This window comes from Saccopteryx bilineata, chromosome 1 (assembly GCF_036850765.1).
Source record: "Saccopteryx bilineata isolate mSacBil1 chromosome 1, mSacBil1_pri_phased_curated, whole genome shotgun sequence".
Lineage (NCBI taxonomy): Eukaryota > Metazoa > Chordata > Mammalia > Chiroptera > Emballonuridae > Saccopteryx > Saccopteryx bilineata.
Window position 1 is genome coordinate 141,439,997 of NC_089490.1, and position 16,430 is coordinate 141,456,426.

General features: G+C 50.5%; 2 protein-coding genes across 2 annotated transcripts; both read left to right on the forward strand.

The window, feature by feature from the left end:
- The first annotated feature begins 6,453 nt into the window (after nucleotides 1–6,453).
- On the forward strand, nucleotides 6,454–8,701 carry BST2 (bone marrow stromal cell antigen 2). The gene is made up of 5 exons (XM_066270215.1): nucleotides 6,454–6,796; nucleotides 7,379–7,454; nucleotides 7,687–7,747; nucleotides 8,017–8,147; nucleotides 8,381–8,701. Exons 1-4 carry the CDS (start codon nucleotides 6,515–6,517, stop codon nucleotides 8,126–8,128), a joined length of 531 nt encoding a protein of 176 aa, XP_066126312.1. The 5' UTR covers nucleotides 6,454–6,514; the 3' UTR covers nucleotides 8,129–8,147; nucleotides 8,381–8,701.
- Nucleotides 8,702–11,998: 3,297 nt separating this feature from the next.
- CCDC194 (coiled-coil domain containing 194) lies at nucleotides 11,999–15,996 on the forward strand. The gene is made up of 4 exons (XM_066270264.1): nucleotides 11,999–12,343; nucleotides 14,121–14,217; nucleotides 14,553–14,685; nucleotides 15,158–15,996. Exons 1-4 carry the CDS (start codon nucleotides 12,014–12,016, stop codon nucleotides 15,306–15,308), a joined length of 711 nt encoding a protein of 236 aa, XP_066126361.1. The 5' UTR covers nucleotides 11,999–12,013; the 3' UTR covers nucleotides 15,309–15,996.
- The last annotated feature ends 434 nt before the right edge of the window (nucleotides 15,997–16,430 follow it).

Genomic DNA, 16,430 nt, shown 5'->3' on the forward strand with positions numbered 1-16,430 from the left:
ATTGTGACACCTTAGTTGTTCATTGATTGCTTTCTCATATGTGCCTTGACCGTGGGCCTCCAGCAGACCGAGTGACCCCTTGCTCGAGCCAGCGACCTTGGGTCCAAGCTGGTGACCTCAGGGTCTTGAACCTGGGTCCTCTGCGTCCCAGTCCGACACTCTATCCACTGCGCCACTGCCTGGTCAGGCTAGTGCTTTGTTTTATTGCTTTTGTACCATGCTTCTCTGGGCTCCCCCTCCTCCCTATACCCCAATCAGTATGTGATTTTGTCTTTAAAAGCTAACTTCAAATTGTGTTTGGGGCCACATGATTTGACTGACAGGTCTCCATGCTGTCGCCTGGCTTTGAATAAAGACTCCTTTAAATTTGTACTTTGTTGGAGAGAGTATTTGTATACTCTCGTTGGTTTTGTTACAACACCATTGTTAAAGATGGCCCAGCAAACATTTGTTGTTTACTATAGAGCAGTGGTCCCCAACTCCCTGGCCGCGGACCGGTACTGGTCCGTGGGCCATTTGGACTGGTCTGCAGAGAAAGAATAAATAACATGAAACGTTGTCAGAATAACAAATTTAAATACAGCCTGAATAATAAGAACATGCTCATTCTTCCTTTAACTTAGCCCAATAAATATCATAAGCTTGACAATTATATTTAAAAATACCACAGTTTTTATGCTGGTTGCATAATTTTATTTTGTGCATTTATCTGTCCCACCCTAAAGGCCGGTCCATGAAAATATTTTCTGACATTAAACAGGTCTGTGGCCCAAAAAATGTTGGGGACCACTGCTGTAGAGGAACTCACTATAGAAATGCCACATGACTCCAGCAGCAAAGGCATATGGGAAGTGCTATGCTCTCTGTGAGTGCTGAACTCTTTGTGACTCTGCGACCTTATGCTTGGCTGACTACTCAGAAAGCTGGATGCAGCCCAAAAACAAATGTCCTGCCCCAGGAGGGAGGTTAATGAATGTATAGAGTGTAATAACACCTGATGTTATTGTGAGGTCGGTTAGCAATGGGGGAAGGTCACATGAGGAACCAGGCCCGGGGACTGTGGCTGGAACTGCCCACACCCATGCACGCCAAAAGAAACTTCCCAGGAACCCTTGGAAAAAGAACGACTGTCTGTCAGCCAATGAAATTTCGCCATGTCATATCAACTCGACCACCCTAATGACCCTATATATTACCCCCATGTGGATTTCCCCCCATGCGACTTCTCTGGCCCCCGTCTCGTGGACCAGAGAACATCGTCCAGGAAGCTCTCTACTAAATAAAGCTTTTGCTATTCCACACTTGGTGGCTATGCCCTTCCTTCTTCCTCGGCAGAAAAAATACCTTATATTTGGTGCCAAAACCCGGGAGGAGTTTGAAGCCCACTGGGGCCACTCTTCTCCCCTTCCCTTCTGAGGAAGAACCAGGATCTCCAACTTTTCACCCACTTTGGCACATGGTGCGGTAAGTCCCCTACCTCCAGCCTCCCCTCAGTTCTTTCCACCTAGATTCCCTGTCCGTAATCGCAGCTGTGTCAGAGACCTCTTATCTGTTCTGAGTGCATGTGTGCCTGTGGAGATGTCCCGGACCTACCCACTCTACCTAACCATCCGGTGACCAGAGCTTAAGTTGCGGGATGCCAATTCTCATCTCTGATCACTCCAAGAACTGAGGGAGGCATGGAAGGCACAGGAATCTAAACCTGACTCAAAAACACTCCTGGAGTTCCTTATCTGAAATCTCTCCCTCCCTAAAGAAAAAGAAACTGTTCTTCTCCACTGTGTCCAGGTCACAGAACCCACTGGATAACCAGACCAGGTGGCCTCCTGAAGGGACTTTCGATTTTAACATCCTCACCAATTTAACTATTGCCACAGAACTGAGAACTGGTTAAAGATCCTTTATGCCGCGGACCAGCGCGGCTCCAAATAACGGTGCAGAATTAAGGAAACACACTTATCAAAACAAAAACGATGGGACCGGGAGGACTGTTCAAAATGCCTGGCAGTATCCAAGTGCCCCATGGCCCCAGTTTGCTTTATTATATAGACATATGCAAATCAAGGACCCTGATACAAAGTTGTACATCCAAGGCTAAGACAGATACAAAGTTGTACATCCAAGGCTAAGACAGGAACTCTCCCAAGGCATAAAACAGGATGCATTAGTGAAATCTACCAACACTCGAAAACAGAGGAAGGGCATGTATATTGCTTCCGGCAACCCAAGGAAGCAAGTGGAGTGGGTGCAAATACCCAGCATCATAGCCAAATATGGAGGTGAAGGGGTGAGAACTTAGCCTTTTGCTAAGCCTCGAATCTAAAATGGCTTTTTGCCATTTTTGGTCCACAACACCTTTACATTCAGGGCTTCTAATATTTGCGCTCCTGTCCTAATCTCTGTGCGGCCTCTTCTACGCGCAAGCCCTTTTAGGCCAGAGAAACCTCAGCTAAACTCTCCACTCCTGATCTTTTCTCCTTCGCTGACCCCCAATTCTCTTCCCCTCCTACACGGCTCCCTCGGTCCTATCCGGCTCCTCCTCTCCCTTTGCAGGATCCTGTTTCTCATTCACCTGCAAATACTAGTCCCTCTTTCTCCTCCCTTGCCCACCAGGAGCCCCTCCCTTCTCCTCTGTGTTCTTAAGCCCCTCCTCCGTCAGGCCACCACTTCCTCACTACCAAGGGCTCCCTCATAAGCAATACTACCCTCATTTCTAGCCATGTCTCTTGCCTCAAGCTTGCCCCTATGCAGGACTGCTGGCAGTGGGAACCACTGGGCCCTACCCATCTCTGACTCACCAAAAGGTTGGGCCCTGCAGATCCTCCTGCTACTCCTGTCCCTCCACAAGAAACCTGCATCCATAGTGAGTTAAAGCAAGAAGCAATGCTGTTCAATGAAACTGGCCCAATGGAAGAAAGCATCGATGTCCTCAACCGTCTGCAAGAGAAACTGCACAAGGACCTCTCTTCCTATAGCCCGCTTAACTCCTGATGGCAGCCACCCATCCTCACCTGGGCTGCCCCTATTCTAAGTTCTCTTTTAATTATCAACATATCACTCATATTTACTTCTCTTTTTTCTTTTTCTTTTTTTTACAGAGACAGTGAGAGAGTCAGAGAGAGGGATAGATAGGGACAGACAGACAGGAAAGAAGAGAGATGAGAAGCATCAATCATTAGTTTTTCGTTGCGATACCTTAGTTGTTCATTGATTGCTTTCTCATATGTGTCTTGACCGTGGGGCTACAGAAGACCAAGTAACCCCTTGCTCGAGCCAGCGACCCTGGGTCCAAGCTGGTGACCTCGGGGTCTCAGACCTGGGTCCTCCGCATCCCAGTCCGAAGTTCTATCCACTGCGCCACCGCCTAGTCAGGCTTTACTCCCTCTTTTTTTTTCTTCTTTCTTTTTCTTTTTTCTGAAGCTGGAAACAGGGAGAGACAGTCAGACAGACTCCCGCATGCGCCCGACCGGGATCCACCCGGCACGCCCACCATGGGGCGACGCTCTGCCCACCAGGGGACGATGCTCTGCCCATCCTGGGCGTCGCCATGTTGCGACCAGAGCCATTCTAGCGCCTGGGGCAGAGGCCACAGAGCCATCCCCAGCGCCCGGGCCATCTTTGCTCCAATGGAGCCTTGGCTGCGGGAGGGGAAGAGAGAGACAGAGAGGAAAGCGCAGCAGAGGGGTGGAGAAGCAAATGGGCGCTTCTCCTGTGTGCCCTGGCCGGGAATCGAACCCGGGTCCTCCGCACGCTAGGCCGACGCTCTACCGCTGAGCCAACCGGCCAGGGCTTTTACTCCCTCTTTTTAAAATTCTTACAGGACTGTCTCCGCAAAGTTTCTCAAGTCACGATCAACTAGATGTTCCTACATCCATATACGTGACTCCCCTCAGAGCCACCACCTTCCAACCTCCCTTCCCCACTAAGCCCCTAACCAGCAGGAAGTAGCCAGATGAATAGCAGCACCCCTATCTAACATGGAGCCCTTTGAAAAAGAATGACCATCAGTCAGCCAATAAAATTTCACCACGTCATATCAACTCGACCACCCTAACGTCCCTATAAATTACCCCCCCCCCACAACTTCTTTGGTCCCCATCTCGCGGACCAGAGTACACCATCTGGGAAGCTCTCTATTAAATAAAGCTTTTCTTATACCACACTTGGTGGCTACGCCCTTCCTTCTTCCTCAGCGGGGAAAATACCTTACATTATAATTTAGGAATGCATTGTTCTTTCTGGTGGTCTACTACCCAGCATATGGTTTTGCTATTAACCTCCTTTACACTATTAACTCTCTATAAAAAGGGACCCTGTTCTGGGAGAGGTGAGGATTTTTCCCAGTCTACCACCACTGGGAACAGCTGGCTTGCCTGTGTAGGTTTATTTATTTATTTATTTTAGGGCAGGGAGGAAGAGGAGGAGAGAGGGAGAGAAAGAAACATCAATTTGTTGTTCCACCTATTTATGCATTCACTGGTTGATTCTTGTATATGCCCTGACCAGGGATCAAACCCACAACCTTGACATATCAGACAATGCTCCAACCAACTGAGCTACCCAGCCAGGGCTTATGTAAGTTTCTTCTGTTAAAATTGATGAATTTGAATAAGGCTTTGTGTCAGTTGTTTGAAATAGATACTGAATTTAGACCTTTGGAGCTTTCTCCCAACATTTACCAAATATTTGCTTTTCCATGTCCACCTCCCCTTTAAAACCCCTGACTGCCTCCTCATTTCCAGCTTCAGAAAAATACAAAAAGAAAAGAAAAAAAAAAAGAAAACCACAACTCGCCCTTCTCCCTAGCTCCAGATGGCATCTAAGCCTCAAATGCCCAGTCTGTCTTGGGGTTTTATATTCTTATAGCACAATATAAATATGAAATAAAGTTGTCAAATGTGATAAATATGTGATATGTAATAAAGTTGGTTGTTTTCATCATGGCCAGGTAGCTCAGTTACAGTGTCATCCCAATATGCCAAGGTTGTGGATTTGTTTCCCCATCAGGGCACATACAACAATCAACCAATGAATTTAAATTCATAAATAAGTAGAACAACAAACTAATGTTTCTCTCTCTTTCTTCCTCTCTCTCTCTCAAGTTAATCAATAAATAAATTTTAAAAAATAAAGTTGGTTTTTTCTTGTTAATCTGTTTTGTGTTAATCTGATTATTAGGTTAGTCAGAAGAACTTGGGAAAGGTGAAAGGAAAATGTATTTTTCCACCCCCACACTGTACTTTTGCTTTTCTTGGTTGGTATTAAGGTGTCCAATGGCATGGGTGCATCATTATTTCCTCATCAATGATCACAACACCCTCCTCTTCACTCATCACTTTCCCAAAGATTTTACCTCTTAGTCTCCCAATCAGCCTTTGTCACAAGTGCTTGGACCTTAACCTAAGCAACTCCCAGAAGAATGCTGGCATAACTGCTTTAGAGGGAAAATCCACAAACTTTCTGTTTGCAGGGCCAGGACTAGAGTGAAGTAAGTAAGGCACTGGTCTTGGTTGCAAAATTTAGAGGGGCATGAAAACCTATTATTATCATCCCCATTTTACAAACATGGAAACTAAGGCAGAAAGGAAATTGCTTTTCCAGAGTCCCAAAGGGAAGCAGTGCTATTCACACACAGCCTTGGCCTCTGACCCGCAATTGTGGTCTCAAGTTGACCCTTAAGTTTGAGGACCACTACAGTATAGCTCAAATAAGACAGCTTTATCCAAAGCTGTGTCTTTGCACCTGAGGTCCTGGTCTGGGAGGGAGGAAAGCCTCTGCTCATGGGACACACAAGCTCCCCCGGGCCTCTGCAGCAATATCATCTTCTGTCTTTTGTCATTTGGCTGTTGAGTGGCTTTAAGTGGTCCAGGTAGAGGGGTGACCCTCCTATGATACCTTCTATGGCTCCCTCTGGTCCCCTCTGAGATAATAACAGAGATGCTAAGCGAACTCTTATTGGGTCACTACAAAGATCCCTGAACATAAAACCCAGCCTCTTGGGTCAGACCGTGCGTGGGCTTGCCTGTGCCCAGTCCACCACTCACCTCTCAGCCTCGATTTCCCCAGCTAGGGACAGGACTAAGGATGGCCTTTGCCTTTTCAGGTGCCAGTACACAGGAACACAAGGCTAGCATGCCTTAGACATTCAGCAACTGCAATTGTAACCCTCGGAAACGCAGTGGAAGGGCAGGGACTTGTGATGGGGTCTCCTAAGTAGCTCCCCTCCCTCAGAAGCTCATGGGCCAGTACCAAGCCCAGAAGGGCCAAGGCCATAATTTGGCAGCAAAAATGTACCTCTTTTCTGGGAAACTGAACCGGAACTGAAAACTGAAATTGAAACAAGGGTTCTCTTCCTGCAGATTATTCAAGAATTTCTAGGGCAGGGGATTCTTCTGGCACTTTTCATTGGTCAGTGTGACTCCTATGCTAATAAGGGGCAGCTCCAGCCTGTGGAATTTTCTAGCTTCCTTTCAGTGTTCCCACTCAAGCTCCCTACAGCCCAGGGCAGATCTGGATGGCACCCACCTTGTACCACTATTTGCCTGTGCCCATGAAGCTGGGGGGCAACAAGCTGATGAAGAGGATGTGGTTCCCGCTTCTCCTACTGGTGGTGGCGATTCTGTTTGTGCTCCTGATCATATTTGGTGTCAAGGCCAACAGCAAGGCTTGCAAGGATGGTCTCCGGGCCGAGCAGGAGTGTTGGAACAGCACCCAACTCCTGAAGCATCAGCTGATCCAGGCCCAGGAAGTCTTAGCAGAGACTGAGGGCCACGCTGCCTCTTGCAACATGACTGTGGTAAGCCACTGCCACTCCTACAAAGGGCCCATGCTTGGAGAGACCCCCAGGGTCTAGTTGCTTGAGGGACCCCTCAGGGTCTAGGTGAAGATTGATATAGGTCTTGAAACCACACCTGGGCCTCTAGCTATATCAGGAACCTGAATTTCCCAGCAGGGTTTGGGGACCTCTAAGCTCTCCCTAGAATGCTGGTGTGGGGGTGGCAACTTAAATCCCCCAGAGCACCCTAATAAGGAACCTCAGGATCCCCACTAGGATGTAGATGAATCTCCAAACTCCATGGCATTGGTCTGGGGAAGCTAGAAGCTCCCTTTGAGCACAATCTTGGGGGAGCAGAAATCCACTCTGGAGGCTGGGTTGGGTTGGGTTGGGTTGGGGACCTCACCAGACGCTGAAGAAGGCAGGGACTCTTGATATTTCCACTGCAATCCTAAGGGTTGGAGGGAACCCTGAAAGGGGTTTGGATCTGAGCACCTCTGACCCCAGGGCCTGGAGAGGTGGTCATGACACAAGGACAGAAGCCAAGCCCACCAGGGACGAAACCTCGGTTTCTGATAGCCCCACCCTTCCACCACATTCTAGGTAACCCTGACGGATTCCTTGGAGAAGGAGAAGGCTCAGGGCCACAGGCAACAGGAACTAGTGCAAGAGCTTCAAGGTGAGAAAAATACAGGCATTGGGGTTCTGTTAAGGGGGCTTGGAGGAGCAGGTCAAGTATTAAAAAGGAGGGAGGTGGGAGGTCCCAGGGTGGGGGTCAGGAGAGAGGGATGGAACCAGGATCCAGTGGAGGTGGAAAGGGCAATGCCAGATTCCCAAGGTGTGCTCAGAAGAGGATGGAGCTAGAGGTGGGGTCCTGACATGGTGCCAACACGCCCTCTGTCCCACCCTAGGGGAGATCGAGAAATTAAAGCAGGAGCTTCAGCACGCACACACGAAGCTTGAGCAACTAAGGTTGGGACACACACACCTGGCCATACCCCCTAACCCCTCCAGACCTACCCCAAGACGCAAGATCCCCTCAGCTTAAAATTTTCCCATTGTTCTGGGGGGCACAATTTGAGTCCCAGCCTTGTCCCTCAAGTCACCCAGCCATGGGTGGCAGCTGCCCACTCTCCTCCTCAGGGGTTTGGTGGGAAAGGAGAGTTTCTGAGGGGCAAGGAACCCAGCGCTAGTGGAGACAGGTCTGGCAGCTGCCTTAGTTTTCCTCACCTCCACCCCAGAAAAAAGGACAAGTCCTGTACATTGAAAACGAACTCCAACCCCGGGAACAGCCTCAGCCCCTTGGAGATCACTGCGCTCCTGACCCTGAACCTCTGGGCTCTGCTGGCCTGACGTCCCAGGACACCGGCTGGTAAGGAGGGGGAGCTGGAGAGGGATGGGAGGGAGGCGTGGTGGCCTGCCTTGTGGGGAGGGCACTGGGAGCTGGACACAGATGAGAAGGGTCTTTGGGAGGGAGAGAGAAGGACCTCAGTGAGGAGGGAATAGCCTTGAAGTGTGGCAAGGCTGAGGAGAGGCTTGTGAGGGGCGGGATCACATCCTACCCACCTCAATTCCACCCTGAGTCTCCCTTATTATGTCTCTTAGGCCACGACCTGGACTGGTCTTGTTCCGGCTTCCCTGACCTGACCAGTTCTGAGGAGTCACATAGCAGCAGGCAGAACCTTTGGGGAGAAGAGACAATTTTGGGGGAGGTGTGGGGGGCCAGGTGGCAGGATGGGGGTTCATGGGGCAGCCTTGAGGGTGAAGAAGTACCAGAGTTGGCCCAAGGCTATCCCCCTCACTCCCAAGCTGGGAAGATCATGAAATGGGGGCCATCTGCTTTTTGCTGTCAAGGTTTCAAGTCATTTTCTTCTGGTGTCTTTGGATTCCAAAAAGTAAACATGCATTTTGGGGGGAACAACCTTACTCTGAAGTTTCTGGTACGTCAGTGTCACTCCGAAGTATCTGGGAACTTCCTTGCTCCAAAATGTTTCCAGAAACCCATAGGATTTGGGCAGGTACAACCTCACTGCCTACCCAGCCCTCTTCTCCACTGGGATCATCTTAAAAGGACTGTACACCCCCATCAGTGCTCACCAAGTGAGCTCAGCATTCTCTCATCTCCTCACCAATCTCCTGATGCCATGGTTCCAATGAGGAAACAGAGGCTCTGATGAGAGGGACACTTTGTCCTGGTTCCCGATCCCCTTCCATGTAATGTATGGGGCTGGGATTCAGACCTAGATCTACAGACAAGACACATCCAAACCAGGCCTCTGTCATATGTGCCCCCTTTCTCCATCCCCCAAATTCTTATTCATCATGCAGACCTCCTCCTCCGGAGAGTCTCTCGCTTCTCCAAAATGGAGGGCCACCATCCTGATAGACCCTTCACCCACTCTCTTGGGTCCTTCCATGCCCCATTAATCCTTCTTTGTTTGTTATCTTCCTTGCTCCAAGTTCTCCTGAAATCCCAGCTATTGTCCAGGCAACTTCCTGTGCCTGGCACTTGGCCAGGACCTTTGTATCTTCTCAAAATTCTGCACTGCTCTCAGGTCCCACAATCTCCAGACCAGTTAGTCAGTAGACATGCCCTCTCTGGCTCCTGCCGTCCACCCAGGGACCCCCAAACACCATCCTCACCACAGTCTCTCCTGTAAACCTTGTCCCCTCCTTTCCCCTTGCTCACCACTCCTCACCCTCCCAGACCAGTTCTCTGTGCACAGACCTTGTCAGTTTCCTTCCTGCCTCACTCTGACATTGTAGGGCAGGGTTTCTCGATCTCTAAGCTGTTGACACACTGTTGACATTTGGACTAGAGTGCTCTCTGTGGTGGAGGCTGCCCTGGATGGGTAGGATGTCACGCAGTATCCCTGGCCTCCACTTACTAGGTGCCATAGCCTCCTACCTCCTGGTTGTGACAACAAAAAAAACGCATTCAGATATTACCAAGTGTCCCCTGGGGTCAAAATCATATCCAGTGAGAACCTCTGCTTTTGATGGGGAGGCTGCGGTGCCCCCTACTTCTGTATCCCCAGCTTATAGGAGGGCTCAGTAAGAGCTCATGAAGTCCCTTTACTATGGTTGAGTCGTTTCCCTCCCCACCAACAACTCCGTCTAACAAATGAGGAAACAGGTCCATAGAAGTGCCTGGACTTGCTCAGGGTCCTCAGCTGCAACTGATCTCTTGGCTTCCAATATGTTCCCTGGATTTCCAGGAAGCAAACCATTCACATAGTGACTATATGACCTCAGTCTTTCTCCCTTTCCCCACCATCCTCCACTCCCACTCCTAGCTTGGGCTGTTAGAATGTTCCAAAACAGTGTTGCTGCCCCCCATGCCTAGGCTGTGTTTCACTGATGAAGGGGGTTAGGTTTGCTCAATAAGATAATATCACCTGCTCAATTTCTCCCCTGAAACCCCCACACAATGGCCCAATTATAAACTTCTCTCCTTCCTAAAAATACTTCACTTCCCTTGCTGGCTGTGACAACCCAGCCAGGGATTGAGAAGTCAGGACTCAAGCCCTACAGGTCTGTAGGGATTCCAACTCCAGTAGGAATCTGACAGTGACGAGCAGCTGCTGTGCATCCCTGGCCTGAGATTTGGCCTCTCTGGGCTCTGATTTTATGAAATAAGAGGGATGGAGGTGGAGTGGGGGGGGGGGGGGGGCGCGCACGCGTGCGCGCGCGTGCGTGTGTTCACTAGAATTCTAGTTCACAGTGTTTACTCAGCTCACATTTCCTGCACATCTGCTGTGTGCCAGGAGCAGGCTGGGGCAGCGGGAACCAGGCAGATGTGAGCTTTGCTTTTTAGTGATTTATTTACCCAGTCTGACAGAGGAGGCAGCCAGGAATCAGTCAAACAGGACAGGGAAAATCACAGCAGAGCTGAGAAAGTTGATCAAACACTGCCTGAGGTAGTTGGAGAGGGGAGGGTTCTAGAGACAGCAATTCATGAAGGATGAAGGATAGTTTGTCACAGCGGCAGATGAGGGCCCTCTGGCAGAGGGAACAGCATAGGGCAGGGGTCCCCAAACTTTTTACACAGGGGGCCAGTTCACTGTCCCTCAGACCATTGGAGGGCTGGACTATAAAAAAAACAAACTATGAACAAATCCCTATGCACACTGTACATATCTTATTTTAAAGTAAAAAAATAAAACGGGAATAAATACAATATTTAAAATAAAGAACAAGTAAATTTAAATCAACAAACTGACCAGTGTTTCAATGGGAACTATGGGCCTGCTTTTGGCTAATGAGATGGTCAATGTGCTCCTCTCACTGACCACCAAGGAAAGAGGTGCCCCTTCTGGAAGTACGGCGGGGGCCAGATAAATGACCTCAGGGGGCTGCATGTGGCCGTGGGCCATAGTTTGGGGACCCCTGGCATAGGGCCTACGGTGGGAAGGTGCTTGCCAGAAGAGCACTGAGGAGAGCTGGAGGGTACCTAGGAGAAGCAAAGGCAGTCAAAGATGTGCTGGAGGCCTTGCAGGGGAAGAAGGAAGAGGAGGAAGAAGAGGGTGACAGATTAGGAAAAAGTGAAGGTTAGAGATAAAAGAAAAAGTGGGGAGGAGATAAAAGAAAGGAAAATAGGGAGAAGGGGGAAGAGGAGATAAAAATGGAGCAAGGCTAGGAGGAGATGAAAGGGGGAGGGCAGAAGAGGAGGAAGAGGGGGGACAGAGAGGGAGGAGGAGATTTGAGAGGGACTTGTAAACTGGCCTGGATCTGATTCATCTTGTAAGATTGCTCCCCTGGTGGACCAGTATAGGACAAGAAGGGAGATGCAGCCGGTCCATCTTGTGTCAACCCTCTGGCCCTCCAAGTTGGTCACAGAAAGTGTGAAGCCTGACCCAGGCCCACCTTAGTCTTCTATCCTTGGTTTCTCCACAAACAGAATGGGGACAATATGCCCCTAGCTCCTCAGCAAGTGCCCCCTTTGCTGATAGGTACTTTGCCTGGATGTGCTCACATGATTGTCACTGAGCCTTAAAGACATACCGCCATCCCCACTTCACAGAATGGCAAACAGACTCAGAGGACTGCATGCGCAAGGCATAGGCAAGACTGGGACTCAGGACGCCAGTCCTGCAGTAGATTGGTCTGGCCCCTGGTGGGGATCCAGCTCCTCCCAAAGGACTTGGGAAACATGCCCTGGCTGGGCGGAACTGTGGGTGTCCCAAGGTGCCAATTAAATGCTCGTGGCTGTCTGGGGCCAGACCTGTGGACAGCGGCATGGCCGAGCCGGGGCCAGAGCCAGGGAGCGCTTGGCGGGTGCTTGCCCTCTGTGGGGCTGCGGTGTTCCTGGCGGCAGCTGCAGCTGGGGCGGCCCTACTGGCCTGGAATCTGGCGGCCGCGGCATCTAGGGGGTCTCGCTGCCCAGAGCTGGAGCCAGGGGTCAACACCACGGTGCACCCTGGGGACTCTGCGCGGGAGGTCCAGGAGCTGCAGCAGCGGCTGGCAGAGGCTGCTCAACGTGAGGAAGCTCTGGCCAAACAGCTGGACCAGGCCAAGGGTGTCCATCGGGAGCTGGAGGAGGCTCTAACAGCCTGTAAGGGCCGCCAGGTAGGTGGGCAGTGTTGGGGGCTGGGGCATTTAGAATGTGAGGGAAGAGTACCTATAACCCCCAGGGATGCCATCCTCCACCTTAGTTTCCCCAGTTCTTCAATGCGAATGAGAATAGTACCATAATCCCAACTCCTACAATGTCAGTTCACCCTTCTGATCTAGAAGGTCCCACTGTCCTCTGCTATTGCCAGATAAACAGTGGTGGCTAGAGAAACCCTAGACCCCTGAGCCCATCTAGGGAGTTCCTGTTTTATCCTTTCCCCCAGGTGTTCACTCAACAACCCCTCCCTAGTCAGTGTCACAGTCCTATTTTGGGAAAAGGATATTTATGTCAACTGTAATTAGGGGGCTAAAGTTGGCTTCTTGGAGGAGGTACCAGCAAGGTTCCCTCTTTTCCTTTGGCCACCTCCTTCGAAGACTTTTTTTTAACCCTGCCCAACCCTAGGCCTAACAGAAAAACCATCCTCAAAGTCCCAACCACTTATATTAATTAACTACTATGTACCTCTTTGTACCGGGTTCAGCAGAGGTTGAACAGCATGTGAATTTTAGAAATCAAAACAGACCCTTTGGCCCTGGCCGGTTGGCTCAGTGGTAGAGCGTCGGCCTGGTGTGCAGAAGTCCCGGGTTCGATTCCCGGCTAGGGCACACAGAAGCGCCCATCTGCTTCTCCACCCCTCCCCCTCTCCTTCCTCTCTGTCTCTCTCTTCCCCTCCTGCAGCTGAGGCTCCATTGGAGCAAAGATGGCCTGGGCGCTAGGGATGGCTCCTTGGCCTCTGCCCCAGGCGCTAGAGTGGCTCTGGTCGTGGCAGAGCATCACCCCCTGGTGGGCAGAGCGTCGCCCCCTGGTGGGCGTGCCAGGTGGATCCCGGTCGGGCGCATGCGGGAGTCTGTCTGACTGTCTCTCCCTGTTTCCAGCTTCAGAAAAATACAAAAAAACAAAACAAACAAACAAAAAAAACCCAGACCCCTTACCCTTTCCTGCTTGCCTAAGGGAGGGGTGAGGCACTGCTGAAGTTGAGTTTTCCTCTGGCCTGACCAGGCGGTGGTGCAGTGTATAGAGCGTCGGACTGGGACACGAAGGACCCAGGTTCAAGACCCCGAGGTCGCCAGCTTGAGCGCGGGCTCATTGGGTTTGAGCAAGGCTCACCAGCTTCAGCCCAAGGTCGCTGGCTTAAGCAAGGAAGGGGTCACTCGGTCTGCTGTAGCCCACCTGGTCAAGGCACATATGAAAAATCAATCAATGAACAACTAAGGAACCGCAACAAAGAATTGATGTTTCTCATCTCTTTCCCTTCCTGTCTGTCTGTCCCTCTCTCTGACTCTGTCTCTGCCACAAAAAAAAAAAAAAAAAGAGTTTTCCTGTGTTTGGAAGATGCTCTGAGGCCAGGCTAGTTGCTCTACAGAATTTTTCGCAGAGGTGAAAAACCTAATCATTGTTAACCACTAAATGTGCTTGTGTTAGATCGAAACCCCAGTCAGCAAGTCTAGATGTTGCTGGAATTGGAACTGTAGTCTGAATGCAGAGCTAAACCCATTCCACATTCCTGTGACTTGGGGTTTGGGGACAGTGGACCTAGGCAGAGACCTTCTTCTAGGCAGGCATGTCACCATGTCAGCGGCCATTTCTGTGTTTTATAACTACAGGACTCCAAAGGACATTCCAACAAAGCACAGGGAACACCAATGTCATTTCAGTCTCCCCTAGAAAGAGGCAGGGACGATTCACTTCTGCTCTCCCAGTATTACCCCTCACTTCCCCTCCACTCCGCAGAGCCGGCTTCAGGCCCAACTGATGATACTGGAGACTGAGATGGACGAGGCCAAGGCACAGGGGACTCAGATGGGGGCCGAGAACGGGGCGCTGACAGGTGTGTTGGGGCTCATGGGCGTTGGGCAGGGCTAGAGGTGGGAGGAGCCTAGAAGGTTCCATACTATGCAAATGACACACACAGGTGCAAACGACTTGCAAACGAACGCGGAAACTTATTAAAGAAATGCACATAACATGCAAAGGTCACAGAAACGCAAATGCAAAAAAATATGCAAACGCCACGTGAACGACTTCCAAAAGCAATGCAAACCTACCCAAATTTAATTCAAATAAAGCAAAGCACACAAATAGTAGGCAGACTATAAATTCGGACGCCGGCGTGCGGCGTTGGGAGTCTGGTCTCCGGCCTGACCGTGCCTGCTGCGCCCGCAGAAGCCCTAGCGCGCTGTGAAGCTGCGGCCACCGAGTCTAAGCGACTGCTGGAAGAGGAGCAGCGGCGCGCACGCGCAGCCGAGGCCGAGGGCGGAGCCTGCATGGCCCGGGAGGTGGTGCTGCGCGAACTTGTGTGAGTAAGAGGCTGCGAACGGACGGGGTGCATGACCAATGGTTGCACAAACCCTCGTCCTTTTGCCCAATCATCATATGGACACTGTAAAGGGCGAGGGCTTGGGGAGACGACTGAGGGGGAGGATCCAAGTGGACATACGGGAGTTTGACCAAGGGGTGATGGGTAGGGGAGGGGATCCCCAAGTTGGGGCTGGCGCTCTGGAGGCATGGATTCTTGCGTTCGGGCGCAACTGGGGGTCCCTGGAAGGGTGGTAGAAGGGTGCAAGGAGAAAGAAGTATCGAGTGAGGGGCCGGGGATCGGTAGCGGAGCTTCTGGGGAAGGCGCTGGAAGTGTCCGGGGATGGGTCAGGAATGGCCAGGAATGAAGAAAGATTAGGATCCTAGGGGATGGATTTTCCAGGAAGGAGGAAAAAGGCTGGGGTCTCTGGCTGCGGTCCAGGTGCTGACCGGCCCCTTTTCCTTCCCGATAGTAAAGCCCTGGAAGCCGAGATGGACGCCCAGCGCAGAGTGTCGCTCCCCCGGCCCCGCTCTGGGTCCCGACCCCGGCCCAGCCCCCGCTCTCGCTCTCGCCCCAGACCCTCTGGGGGCTGCCGGCGGCCAGCACGGCGCACAGGAGGATGAGTCAGCCCCCTGCAGGATATGGGCTGGAGGCCAGGAGGACGGACACTGTACAGTCCAAGGGGACACGTATAGAGGTACCCACACTGGATAAGATGCCCAGTCGGTATCCATCAACGCTCAGCTTTAGACCAGCTGCTCTGATCGGAAACAGAAAGGAGGCTCCATCCTCGCTCCCGAACCATCTTGTTCTTATTCTACAGACAAGAAACAGGCCCATTTAGTCATCCAGTGAGATAGTACTGATTTGGGACTTAATTCCCCTCTAATGATAGTGTTGCCTTCATCCCACAGATAAGGGGACTTAGGGCCCAGTTCTTGCTTGGGAGTGGCCTGAACAGGTTACTTCTCTCTGGGCCTCAGTTTGCTTTGTGAAATGAGTGATTGGAATCCCGTTTAGAGATTTGGCTTCTCCTTGACACCCAAAACTGACAAAGATAACAATGAGAAAACTACAGACCCCTCTTCCTGTGAAAATGGTACAAAACTTCCAAATGGAATTTTATCAAAGAGAACCGAGTAACACATTTTTTAAAATATGCCACAACAGCCTGGCCTGGATAGCTCCATTGGTTAGAGCAGGAGTTGGGAACCTATGGCTCGGGAGCCAGATGTGGCTCTTTTTATGGTTGCATCTGGCTCGCAGACAAATCTTTAATTAAAAAAATAATACCGTTAAAAATATAAAACATTCTCATGTATTACAATCCTTTCATTTCCTACCGCTCATGTTCATGGTTGTGGGTGGCTGGAACCAATCACAGCTGTCCTCCAGAACAACACCAAATTTTTATTGGATAATACATAACGTACACGAGTTGTTGTATGGCTCTCATGGAATTACATTTTAAAATATGTGGCGTTCATGGCTCTCTCATCCAAAAAGGTTCCCGACCCCTGGGGTAGAGCATTGTCCTGAGGTGCAGAGGTTGCGGGTTCCATCCCTGGTTAGGGCACATGCATAACAGATCAATGTTCCTGCCTTTGTCTCCCTCTCTCCCTTCCTTTCTCTAAAATGAATAAAAAATAAACATCAAAGTAACACACCTGAGATGTAGAGATGGTTCAATATTCATAAATTTGTTAATAAAATTCACCATACTAATGGATCAAATGAAAAAAGGT

What these genes read in the sequence shown, in the direction of transcription:
- BST2 (XM_066270215.1), top strand. Translation starts at nt 6,515, where the DNA reads ATGGCACCCACCTTGTACCACTATTTGCCTGTGCCCATGAAGCTGGGG. An exon ending in CCTCTTGCAACATGACTGTG is followed by an intron (nt 6,797 to 7,378) that starts GTAAGCCACTGC and finishes ACCACATTCTAG; the next exon opens with GTAACCCTGACGGATTCCTT. An exon ending in ACGAAGCTTGAGCAACTAAG is followed by an intron (nt 7,748 to 8,016) that starts GTTGGGACACAC and finishes CCTCCACCCCAG; the next exon opens with AAAAAAGGACAAGTCCTGTA.
- CCDC194 (XM_066270264.1), top strand. Translation starts at nt 12,014, where the DNA reads ATGGCCGAGCCGGGGCCAGAGCCAGGGAGCGCTTGGCGGGTGCTTGCC. An exon ending in CAGCCTGTAAGGGCCGCCAG is followed by an intron (nt 12,344 to 14,120) that starts GTAGGTGGGCAG and finishes TCCACTCCGCAG; the next exon opens with AGCCGGCTTCAGGCCCAACT. An exon ending in CGAGAACGGGGCGCTGACAG is followed by an intron (nt 14,218 to 14,552) that starts GTGTGTTGGGGC and finishes CTGCGCCCGCAG; the next exon opens with AAGCCCTAGCGCGCTGTGAA.